The following is a 13914-nucleotide window of genomic DNA, read 5'->3' as shown; positions in this document are numbered from 1 at the left end:
ATAAATACGCTTTTTTTGACCTTGAATTCCTTTTCAAAATTGATACACTAATTTATAATATTTTGAAATTAGAAAAAGTAAAAGCTCTTGTTCTATAAATAAAGAAAAAAAGAATACTAGAGTCTTCTTAATTCTCCTCCATTCATTTGAGGATTTTAAGAAGTTTTTATACCCTGCCCACTGGGTTACTATGTTTTGTCATACATCAACATTTTGGAGGCAAAGGCGTTTATGGTCTGACGCCAATTAAGTAAAACAATTTATTAAGAGTGTCTAATAATGCCTTAATTTTGTTTAGAAAAACTATAAGAATAGACCAACTAAAATAAAGGAAATCAATAAGCCGTATTGAAGTAATTTCTTAATATTCTTTCTAGAAAATAAAAACACACAGTATCAATTATAATATAATGATATAACTAAAAGTCATATATTCATTTATATTTATCTTCATTTATATATTAGAATTATTTATTTATTCATTTATATTTATTATTTACACATTAGTCTTATTTATTTATTTTTAATTGTATACTGGTACTATTTATTTATTCTTTTATATTCATAATCAGTTACTAGTTTTATTTATTTATTTAGTAATATTTATCTATAGTTAACTATGGATCATAAATATTATTGATTTCTAATTACGTACTATTTATTTATTTCAATTACACGCTAATCCTATTATTTATAGTTACATACTGAATTTATATAGTTACACTTAGTTATGCATTAATTGGTTCTAAATTAAATGTTAACTTTCATCTATCTTCGTTTATGTATTGGTCTCTGTCAATAATATATATATATAAATAAGTGATTTTACGGAATGTTTGTCTCACTTCTTTTGATTTATTGTTTGCATATAAAAAATAAAATCCGAAAATCTCAATGTAAATAAATGGATGCACTTACTGTGTGGAACCCTTTTTCAGTGGACATCATGGTTGTCTTCTGATAATCTAGAAAACAAATATTGTTAACAATTTGATCAAATTTCAAGAAACAAATTTTACACTTATCTTCGTTTCTAACTTTAGACCCACCCATCATTTTCGAAGGGTCAATTGTGATCATTTTCTATATGTCAAACTCTGTTATCAACTTATTTCCACCAACTATATGAAGAGCCGATAATATTAAATAAAGATAGAAGAGTGAACAAATAATATTGTTATATTCTTTCTTCTTTTCCTAATTAGGATTGTAAAATATACGATGTAAAATTTGTAATATATATATATATATATATATATATATATATATATAGAATATATGTATGTATATACATACACATATACTACAATAAAATACTTAAATAATAACAAATTAATCAATCAGTAACCAATTTAGAGACTAGTTATTTTGATAGTAAAAATTCAGGTAACTAAGATTATAAATCCATTTAGTGACAGAATCACAACTCAATTATGTTTTTTTATTATTTAAAATGAAAACTATTTTAGACACTAAAAACTTTTAGTTTATAAATTGATATTTAAATTAGTTATTATAGTAGTTAATTATTTTTTTAAAAAATTGGTTGCTATTTATACATTTTCTTGTAATGATATATATTTAAGATTATATCTCTGTTATCAAATTCAAATATAATGTAATTATCTCCTAAATAATAATTAAATAAAAAAAGACTATCACATTTGTAAATGGATTTCACCTGTTTTCAAAAATCAAAACAATTAGGAAATTAATAAGCTTTCAAAAAATAATTTCAAAAATACTTTAGTAATACAACTTCAGAGTAATTCAAATAATAATTTGAAATAATGATTTGATCAAACATCATCATTTGCTTATTTCAATCTAACTTTCATTATTCAAAGTCATTATGTACTTGGGGGTGTGTTTGAGAGAGAAAGAGAGAGAAAAGGAGTAACTAACACTAAATTGAGAACTTACAATAAAATTTCATTAATTAAACTATACAAATACTATCTCAAACATTAAAAATATGTTCAAAAAATACAAAACCATGCACAAAATTCCACATATTATGAGCTTCACATCCAAATCATTTATTCTAAGATATTATTAATAATATTTCTTAAGTAAACAACAAAATATAATCCATATCAAAATATTGAAGTCAAGACTTAGAGATTTATAACAAAATATTCAAATATAATATAATTTTAGTATGTGAAGCAAGTCAAGAAAATCATTTTTCTAACTGATTCCACCAAGATTGGTAATAAATTACAAGAAAAATAAGGGAAAAAAATCTAAAGGTTAAATAGAAACTTATTTTGCTTAAAAATTTGATTAAGTATAAATGTTTTTTAACTCCTCAACTATTGTATGTTACGATCAAATTTTGAAAAAGAAAATATTGGACATGAAAATTTGAAGGTAAACAAAGGAGGAAAAAGAATGCAAATTAAGAAAGGAGAAAAAGAAAGTGAGGTGAGTCTAACACAAATGATTGATGGACTTTAGGATATTAATATAACTAAGATATCAAAATTTATAATGATACTATGAATTTATTTGAAAAGAAATAGTCTTACAAAACATATTTTGAAAATTTAAAGTGAATTCCTAAAATGTATTTATTATAATTAACTAGGATTAATTTTTTCAATATGGTAAGATTTATCATAACACTCAGGTGTATTATGATACACCAAAATTATTTTCTAATATGAATTTAACACGTGGATGACTTATAACAAATGTTTTATGATGAAATATTTATTAATTATACAAAAGTTAATATTTAGTGAATATTTTTAGATTTTATACACAATACGTTGTTATAAAGTATTTTTACAACATGTGATAAAAAAATCGATTAACTGTAACATCCCAAATTTCTCACATTGGATAATTCATAATTTATATATTGTAACATTACATTTACGGTAACATCCCGTAATCTCACACTTAAAATTCACCGTTGATATATTTTAAACTCAGATTTCAACTATAAACTCCTAAATATAACTTGAATTCTTCTAACTTATTCTTCGATCTCTTTCTTCCTTGGTATTGTTTCAGACGACATTCCTTCATCTGCTCCCGTATAACGAATTATACGATCATCGCCCATACCCAAACACAAACAAGTAGGGTGAGCTAACATGCAACAAATCATTTATAAAACATATATAATTACCTTGATATAAACATCATATAATAATTATGTTCGACACTCTCATACCACAATTCCTATTAGACACTCGTCTCACAATACCCAATAGACACCACAATACCCAATAGACACTCATCCGGATGAAGTTGATGAGCAGTCACGGGAGGTTATGCACTTGTAATGACTTCTACTTCTTTTTACAAATACACTTTCAAAATACTTCATACCATTCACAAGGTTAATCCCCTCACTATGTCCAAAACCGGCACATAGACCAGGACCTCCTGCTCCTCTCACCACATAATTCATCCCTCTCTACTTGAGACTAGATGATTATTAGAGTATCAGGATAACCTCCAACTACGGGACCCTCAACATCAACATATACACAAATACCATAATATTACTGAATCTCTCCACGAGACTCATGCCATACTCATATTCCTCAACTCACATTATACCCCTACAAAATCTCCCCATAATACTCATAACATGTTCAGATGCATAAATTCAAATGCAATATAATAAAATACAATCATCGCATAAATCACACAAACTCAATATATTGCATAATAATTTAACAGTACTCAATCTGTTCAATAGGATTTAAGTTAAAAACTTGTCGAGTAGACTTCCAGGAAAGAGAGGTGCGTCACAATGGACAACTTAAGTACCAAGTCTTTCCTTAGCCAAAGTGTTCCTCAACTAGTTTTTAACAAATTTCTTATTTACAGATTCAAAACAACAGCATATAATATTAACACTGAATTTCAATATAGATTAACATACAGTAAGCATTAACAGTATTCACACAGCAGAATTTCAATATATGAATAGTAATAAAACAATCATAATATAAAAGCATAGAACTATTAAATCATAATATAAAAACATATAAAGGTTAGCTCCCCTACCTCTATTCCAGACTTAATCTCCTGCTCGAATTTGTTTCCCTGAAACCTTCAGAACCTCTACTCTTCTTGCAACTAAAAATTTCTCCTAACTCTTTCTTCTCTATTTCTCAGCTCTCACTTGATTCTTTTTCTTGGTGCAAAATACCCTTCCCTCCCATGGCTATTTATAGTAAAAAAAATTTACTATTCATTAATATTTTAATATTATTTATTATTTTAATATTATTTAAAAATAATATTTCAATCATTTTCTCACCAAATCTGATCCTAATTTCTACCTACTACTTTCTTCCATGCTAAGGAATCTTAATGCTGAAAATTTATTTTTACTATTACTTTTTACTATTTACTATTTACTTTTTACTATTCCATTTAAAAAATTTTACTAAATAAGTTACCAAAAATTTGAACCTCTCCTTCTAAAATTACTATAATTTTATATCCAAAATTTACAATTTTCTATCCATTAAAATTATTATTACTAATAAAATACTAAAATTTACTACTATAAATATATATATATATATATATATATATATATATATTTTTTTTTTATGGGTCTTACATTCTCCCCAACACAAAAAAATTTTCGTCCTCGAAAATTCAAAAATTCGAAATAAAGTTATGATTATTTCACCTTATCTCCTAGTTTCCTTGTAAATTCATTTACTCTACTTATTTTGTGCATCAAATTTCTAGCATGTCAAATTTGAAATGTATTCACGAAAAAATTAAAATCATAAACCTTCAAAACACTTTTACTTGACACTTTTAGCCCCATGAAAACCACCATTAAACATACCTCACTAGTCTCAAAATAATTCATTAATGTTTTAAAAGAACTCATCACTCATAAACTATTAATCACAAGATTTCATAAAACTTTTCATTCCTACTATAACAAGAAAGTAATTCTCCTTATAGATCCCTATTTAAGACTTCCATGACCCCATTAAACTCTAAGAATCATTTTTTTTTTTCCGTAACAACTTTCCATTATTTAATACAGTTTCTACTCCTAGAAATCGTACGCCTCCAAAAGCCACTTATGTTTACCAAAATTTTATACTAGATTGCTCCACCTTACCCTATACTTCTATTTTCCGTAAAATTTCTAATTACTCTGATGATTACACGGAGTCCAAAACACTATTACTAAACAATTCATCCTTATGTTTTCTTTTCTATACCCATTTAACAAGGACTTGTCCAAAAATAATACTTATATTGAGTATGCTTTATAACATCCATAGAAACTCTTCCACACTTAAGATTATGCATCATTTCCTTCACTCGTCCTTGATGAACTTATCTGATTCTCGATAATATTGCATTCACCCTTAACTACACTTAATGTTCAACAATCAACTCACAATTCTTGAAGACCATAAACTTCTAAAAACATATTGTAACATGACCAAACTATCCTTTCGATCATACCCTAGACTGCAATATCTATCCTTCACTTGCATTGGTCAGACATCCCTAAAATACTCATCCTCATCCTTTACATCACCATTGAGGTTTGAATACTACCACATAACTATACCTGATGAAATTTCTCCAATCACAACCTACAACTTCTTAATTATTCCAAATTCCCTAATCACATTGCAACCCTCCTTTTTATCTATTTCCAAACTCTTCTTCTTCCTTATCTTGTCATGTTCATAATAATATCAATTCAACCTACACTACCTCAACTAACTTTAATATTCCAAAATCAATAAAATTTACAACCATAAATCATGACATTTTAATCCTATCATAAAAATACCAAATATTTGCATAAGCCGAAAGCCAAAATTTTCGTACCTGGATTTTCTCCACTACTCCTCATACCAAATTCACATATTCTCAAATCTTATCTCTAATGCATTTACTGAAAAAATCTAACCATCTCCTTTTAATCATCCATTTAGCTTAGAATCCTTCCAATACTTCATTCTTCTCTAAAGACTCGTGTTCTCTTAACTTATAAATTTCTCCTCCTATTAAACTTTCTCTCAATCCTCTTTATGCCTTATACAACTTCTTATTTACTCTTCTTCGTCTAATATTTGATTTATTCTTAATCTACTTCAGTATTCCTATCCCTTTTTATTTTAAACTTTATCTTCAAATCTTCCACCATTTTCTTTCTTCAGATTCCAATCATCGCTGATACATCAATCCATGTTACCAATCTCACACAATGCCACTCTGTTTCTCATCAATACTTCCTTCTCTTCTGACTTCTAACGTTACTGATATACTAAACCAAACTGATTTCTCAAACCTTGCTACATTCATGCTTATCCAAAGCTCTCTTAATCTAGCCTTTGAACTCAACTCCTTTTTGTGAAACGTAAGATATCTCATCTATTAATTTGTTCTAGAAACTTCTAAAAAATTTACTTCTAAACACCAACATCTTCACTCATCCTTTGAAACTTAAACTCTAGTATTATATCTCCTATCAAGGCTTTAACTAATTCTAATATCTTTCCTAAACCCTCAGAATTAAGAAAGGAAAATCATCTATGGTAAAAGTCATGGTAGTTAGACACAATACTCTACTATCTAGATTTGGAGGAAATGGTAAATTATACCATTTAGACTCAATTCTTCACAGAGAAGACACGGAAGACCCACAACACAGAGGTCATCCTAAGGACGAACTGCTCTGATACCATTAATGTAACATCCCAATCTCACATGGATAATTCATAATTTATATATTGTAACATTACATTTACGGTAATATCCCGTAATCTCACACTTATAAATTCACCGTTGATATATTTTAAACTCAGATTTCAACTATAAACTCTAAATATAATTGAATTCTTCTAACTTATTCTTCGTCTTTCTTCCTTGGTATTGTTTCAGACGACATTCCTTCATCTGCTCCCGTATAACGAATTATACGATCATCGCCATACCCAAACACAAACAAGTAGGGTGAGCTAACATGCAACAAATCATTTATAAAACATATAATTACCTTGATATAAACATCATATAATAATTATGTTCGACACTCTCATACCACAATTCCTATTAGACACTCGTCTCACAATACCCAATAGACACCACAATACCCAATAGACACTCATCCGGATGATAGTTGATGAGCGGTCACGGGAGGTTATGCACTTGTAATGACTTCTACTTCTTTTTACAAATACACTTTCAAAATACTTCATACCATTCACAAGGTTAATCCCCTCACTATGTCCAAAACCGGCACATAGACCAGGACCTCCTGCTCCTCTCACCACATAATTCATCCCTCTCTACTTGAGACTAGATGATTATTAGAGTATCAGGATAACCTCCAACTACGGGACCCTCAACATCAACATATACACAAATACCATAATATTACTGAATCTCTCCACGAGACTCATGCCATACTCATATTCCTCAACTCACATTATACCCCTACAAAATCTCCCATAATACTCATAACATGTTCAGATGCATAAATTCAAATGCAATATAATAAAATACAATCATCGCATAAATCACACAAACTCAATATATTGCATAATAATTTAACAGTACTCAATCTGTTCAATAGGATTTAAGTTAAAAACTTGTCGAGTAGACTTCCAGGAAAGAGAGGTGCGTCACAATGGACAACTTAAGTACCAAGTCTTTCCTTAGCCAAAGTGTTCCTCAACTAGTTTTTAACAAATTTCTTATTTACAGATTCAAAACAACAGCATATAATATTAACACTGAATTTCAATATAGATTAACATACAGTAAGCATTAACAGTATTCACACAGCAGAATTTCAATATATGAATAGTAATAAAACCATCATAATATAAAAGCATAGAACTATTAAATCATAATATAAAAACATATAAAGGTTAGCTCCCCTACCTCTATTCCAGACTTAATCTCCTGCTCCGAATTTGTTTCCCTGAAACCTTCAGAACCTCTACTCTTCTTGCAACTAAAAATTTCTCCCTAACTCTTTCTTCTCTATTTCTCAAGCTCTCACTTGATTCCTCTTTTCTTGGTGCAAAATACCCTTCCCTCCCATGGCTATTTATAGTAAAAAAATTTACTATTCATTAATATTTTAATATTATTTATTATTTTAATATTATTTAAAAATAATATTTCAATCATTTTCTCACCAAATCTGATCCTAATTTCTACCTACTACTTTCTTCCATGCTAAGGAATCTTAATGCTGAAAATTTATTTTTACTATTTACTTTTTACTATTTACTATTTACTTTTTACTATTCCATTTAAAAAATTTTACTAAATAAGTTACCAAAATTTGAATCTCTCCTTCTAAAATTACTATAATTTTATATCCAAAATTTACAATTTTCTATCCATTAAAATTATTATTACTAATAAAATACTAAAATTTACTACTATAAAATATATATATATATATATATATATATATATATATTTTTTTTATGGGTCTTACATTAACAATTTATGATTTAACATTATAAATAATTAATATAATGATTGTATCTCACTTTAAACACCGTTTATAAATACTCCCCAAATATATATTTATAAATTATGAAACATTCTAAATTTCACAAGGAATTTGAGTTTTCTGTTAAATTTTTCTATACTATTATTTCACGACACACCTTTTGTGTACAAACGACAAAAGTATTCTGCAGTAGGGGTAGACAGTACTGCTTATTAAAGTGTGTTAACGGACTTTGAACAACCGTTCAACCCAACAAAATTTGAAGGGTGGTTTGGTTTACTTTTGTCAGATGCTATCGTGGTTGGGTTTAACTATGTAAATAATCTCTCAAACAACCTCGGTGATGCAAGACAAGGAAGCAGACGTCAGTTGACACAAACATATACTTTGTTACAATCTAAAAAGGTTTTTGTTTTGTTTTTTTCCCATTATTATGCCCAAACCTTGAATAACTTTTTGGTTATGATGGTTGGAACTTGGCAAAGGAGAGATAAAGAAGTTTTTGTATGGGGAAGTTAGAAAATAATAGTTTTATCTTTGAACTATTGTTGATGATGAAAAGACTCATAGTTCAATTTTCAGAGCATTGCCTAGGATACTTCCATGAGAGCAACAACGGTCAAGTTCATGAGAAATAACGTGTTTCTACTTTCATTGTTGCTTATTGGTTCGTGCCTGCAAATGAGATATTTGGTATCTTTCTACAACGATTGTGGGGACAACATATGTATCAAACTGTAGACAGTGAACCAATAATTGGCACCGTTTTTAAATACCATTTTCCTTCTTTCCCAATCTATCACTATGGGCTTTTTGGTCAATATAAGTCAACAGTGGACACGTGTCAGCACCACCATCTTTGGGAATTGCCCAAAACCTCATGCGGCAAATTTCTCCCTCTTCAGTACAAAAAAATATATTAATTGTTATAAATACGAAAGTGATGTTAACATTGACAGGAGTCCTGGGTTATATTCACATTCATTTTCATGATTTTATATTTATAAATATTTCAATCGGTCCCTCGTTTCTTGTGATGTGAGGTAGTCTTACACTAAGAAGAATTATTCCCAGTCGTTATAGTCTTTTCTAATATTAACATAAGTAATTAAATTTAACTAGTTCTTTTTCATAATTATAAAATTTTAAGATTTTTTATACTTGTAAGCATTGGCTGGATCCATGAACAAATAATAGTTATCCCGAACTTCAAACCGTACGCTACACGTACCAAAACCAGTACAATAATTTTTTTCGTTTGAGTGATTCACATATAAATTATGGCACACTCCTATCTGAGAAAAAAATTACTTTGGTAAAAGTGAGAATGGTGTTTCTCAACGTCTTTTTCTTTTCTACTATTTCAGTGTTTTGCAAAAAAAAAGTGATAATAAGAGAAACTTTTTTAAGGTTTTTTTTCATTGTTGTTTTATTTTTCAAGAAGATCTTAAAAAAAAGTACATTCATTAACCATTTTTCTAAAATTTAGGGAACCACTTTCTATTTTACAAATATTATCAGTTCCAAGAAGAAGAAAAAAAATCTATTATACAAGTAACATACATTAATCACTGAAATAAATGAGAGAAATATCTAGATTATATACAATTACATATATTACAAAAAGTCAAATACTAAAACACTGGATGATAACTCACTTTTATAAATAAACTTTAACTATTATATACGGAAATATCTAATATGATTAAATATATTTAAATGCTCTGGTCAACTTATTCTATAGATTTTAACTAGAATATGAAACATATTAAATTTCTTACACATTATAAATATAAAGAATTTTTAGTATAATAGTAGATCTCAGTAATATTTTATTCTATTCTAGGAATGTAAGCGTCTGAGCGTGCTATATAACTTAATTCATATGAATATTTTTTGTACAGAAACGACAAAATGAAAAGTTTGGCAATTGATTACAAGTGGAACAAAATGTATGTTAATGCTTTAAAATAATTATAAGAAAGTATACAGTGTTAGTTTTGATATTGGTAGTGTGAATTTACTTCACATCAATAAAATCATATACACCTTAATTTACTTTGCATGTCTAAGTTATAAATTGACTTGAAGTCAAGTCTTTTCAGATGAAATAAAAAGAATTAAAAGAAGAGACTTCCTTAAAAACAATTTATCAGTTTCTCTGCAAACATCTGACAAGACAGTGACCGAGATTTTTTTACTTTTACTGAGAAAACTCTTTCGAACCATTAAATTAAGCAAGTAATACTGAAGCATGTGCTTTTTCTTTAATTTTTTTGAAGGATGAATGTAACCCATTTTGCAAGAAATGGTAGATATGCTTTATGTGTGCGTTATCACAGTGGTAGCAACTTGACCTGTGTCATAGGTATCTTTATTCTGGTTGAAAGAAAAAGTTATATATTCTGCATGCCAAACCATGCTTCTTCGTGAGCAACATTAACTTGGGTCAATACAAGTATGTGTAACAAAGGAAAAGGAAAAGTAAAAGGTTAAATTTTAAGAAGCAAGTTGGCATAATATTATATCATCGTCTCATGATGTGCCTCTTCTGCCACTCCCAGTTCTATAAAGCAGGTGAACTGAATTGCAAATAAATAAACATTAAATCTAGAAAGGGTGCCACAAAATTAGGACATAGAGACAAAAAGGGTAGTCAATAAAAAACCATAAAATATACATAAAAAAAAAATAATACCCAGCTGAACTTTATTCCACATTCACCCATACATGATTGAACTAAAATTAGACAAACAGGAGAAAAAGATATACAGATGACAGGTGAAGGAAATTTACGACAAATTGAGGAATACGAACGTAGCTTAGCTACCTCCTCTGAAAATGAAAGATGGGTTTTTAAGTATTTACAGAAATTCTTGCATAAAAACCTTTGGAGTGGGTTTATTGAAACTTGATTATTTACTGAAGTTTGACACCCCCACGTCATGCTGCCATATTCGACGGATACTTCAATCCATTCTTTCAAGGATGTAGTAGCAAGTAGCCCAAAAGCGAAAGGAACAAAGGAAAAAAGAGAAAGAAACATCAAAAGAAAGAAAATTGGCCTACTTGTCTTCTGTAACGTAACTTAATATGATTCCCAAAGAAAAGGCTCTTCAAGCCGAAACCCCAGTTCGCTTCCGGCTACGAGCCAAGCCGAGGAATAATGAAACTTATCAACTCCATGGCTCAAGTCCAGAGAGAGATCGGGGAGGTCCATGAATGTGTCATCCTCACTCTTCAACGAAGAATTCGACGAAGAATTGGAAATGGAGCCGCCTCGGCTCAGCTCGGACTCGGCTTCATGGCTTCGAGGGCGGAAATCCAAGGCGGCGGCTTTGGCGGCGGCCACTTGGATATCCTTGGGGGAGTTCGTGGTCGGGCGGGGCAGCTCGGCGGCTAATTCGGGGAAATTGAGGAAGGCGGAGCTGCCTTTGATGGTGAGAGCCGCCACGTCGTGGGCTCGCGCCGCCATGTCCGGCGTGGGAAAAGTTCCGAGCCAAATTCTTGACTTCTTCCTGGGCTCTCTGATTTCGGAGACCCATTTGCCCCATTGGCGCATGCGCACTCCTCTGTACGTGGGGTGGTTGCCATGATTGGTGTTAACGTTGGTTTTCTTGGTTTTTTTGTCCTTGGTGTTTGAGGGTTGTTGGTCTACGGAGGAAGAGGAGGAGGAGGTGGAGGTGGAGGCAGTAATGGAGAAAGAGGATGATGAAGAGGTTGGTTGAAGTTGTGTTTCCATAGGGTTTGATTCTTCCATGTCCATTGGGGAAGAGAAATTATTGTTGATGGAGTGTTTGAAGAGAAAATGTGATGAATTGAGAGGTTTGAAATAGAGGTGGGTTGAGCTGTGAACTACTAAGTACTTATAATTCTTTCCCATATTAAAGAAATGGGTCCAAGTGAAAAAGATAAACAGTTGCATTGCATTGTTTGCACTTTTCATTATCTTCTTCTACCTCTCTCTCTCTCTCTCTCTCTTTCTTTCTTTCTCGCATTTTCGCGCAATACAGGCAGTAGAATTATACATGGTTAAGTCCAATCATAGTCTTTTGCGCCACTCTCGTAACCCTAAGTATCGTTCTATTAATTATTATTATTTGGTTTTGTTTTTAACCCTGTTTTATCTGATGCTAATTATTAAAGCTACTTTTTGTGGAATGATTTAATTTTAATTAATTTGCTGGCGGAATGTCATTTCACGCTAATCGAACGGCTGGATCGATGAGGGGGCGATTTTAATCCCCGAATGGTGGGCTCTTGGATCATAAGTGGCATGTTTATGCATCATCATCATCATCATAACATAATTGATCATTATGTGGAGATTAGGTGTCACTCTGTCCGCATCTGTGTAGTTATCTTTAATCCAAAATCAAAAAGTGGAGAAAAATATATAATAAAAAATGGACCGCAATGGTCCTAATATATTCAATTCAATTTAACCACATTTTGTTTTCACTCACAAAAGACGATATTTTTGGTACGTACCAAAGTTGGTGGACCCATCTAATTTTGTTCTTCGCAAAAACAGACCATGTCCTCAAGCTTATAATGTCCTTTATACGAGCCAAACCCTTTTCAAATCAACCCAGAACAAAAACAAAGAATTCAACCAGGTCTCATTTTTATTTCAACGGCAACTTTTTAATTCATTATAGATCATTAACCAGATTATAATATTTTTTATAAACTAATCATCGAAAAAGTTAATAAGAAGAAAAAACACTGAATTATATATGTTTTAGTTGCCTTCGTTACTTCGTTTTTCACATTCCTCCTGTAATGGTGAAGCAGGTGGACGTGTGTGTCAGTGGTGACTGCAAATGACGACATCATTCAATTTCATATTCTTCCACGATGTCTCTGCTTGTAGAACATTCTCTTGCTTTTTTGTTGCTTTTTCATTTTTAATCTTTATGGGCTTTTTATTATTTTTAATCTGGTGGTGGTGTGTTAAATAAGCGTAGCAGGCAAGTATGCAGTCCAATTTGTTTTTTTAATCATTTTCATAGTTAAAATTGTACTTAAATAAATTAATAGCTAGGTTAAAATCTAAGTGATATTAAGGATGTGCTTAAATATGTCTTTCACGTATCTCTATTTGAATCTAAAATGACCCTACATCATTTAATCTTATAGATTATGTGGCACTTACATGACAATACTTCCAAATTTATTGTCTAAAATAGCAATCGATTATATTTTTTTATTGTTGTATGTATACTGAATTTATTTATCTTGTATAATAAAAATGTTAGCTATTTATTTTAAACAATGTATTAAAAAATGTATATAGTTATAGGTAATTGTTATTAAAATATGGATAATTTAGATTACATTTTTAAAATTATTGGTAATTTAAACAATATATTTAAAAGTATGGATAATTTAGATCATACATTAAAAATTGTTGATCATTT

The 13914-nt window shown here is 30.0% G+C and overlaps 1 protein-coding gene across 1 annotated transcript; it reads right to left on the bottom strand.

The window, feature by feature from the left end:
- Positions 1-11168: 11168 nt before the first annotated feature.
- LOC124847320 (ethylene-responsive transcription factor ERF038-like) lies at positions 11169-12502 on the bottom strand. Its single transcript, XM_047324784.2, has one exon. It carries the CDS (start codon positions 12435-12437, stop codon positions 11580-11582), a length of 858 nt encoding a protein of 285 aa, XP_047180740.2. The 5' UTR covers positions 12438-12502; the 3' UTR covers positions 11169-11579.
- Positions 12503-13914: the final 1412 nt, after the last annotated feature.

The sequence above is a fragment of the Vigna umbellata genome, chromosome 1, assembly GCF_029865625.1.
Source record: "Vigna umbellata cultivar VRB3 chromosome 1, Vumbellata_1.0, whole genome shotgun sequence".
NCBI lineage: Eukaryota > Viridiplantae > Streptophyta > Magnoliopsida > Fabales > Fabaceae > Vigna > Vigna umbellata.
Note: the sequence above shows the minus strand (reverse complement) of the source record. Positions and strands in the feature narration are given on the sequence as shown.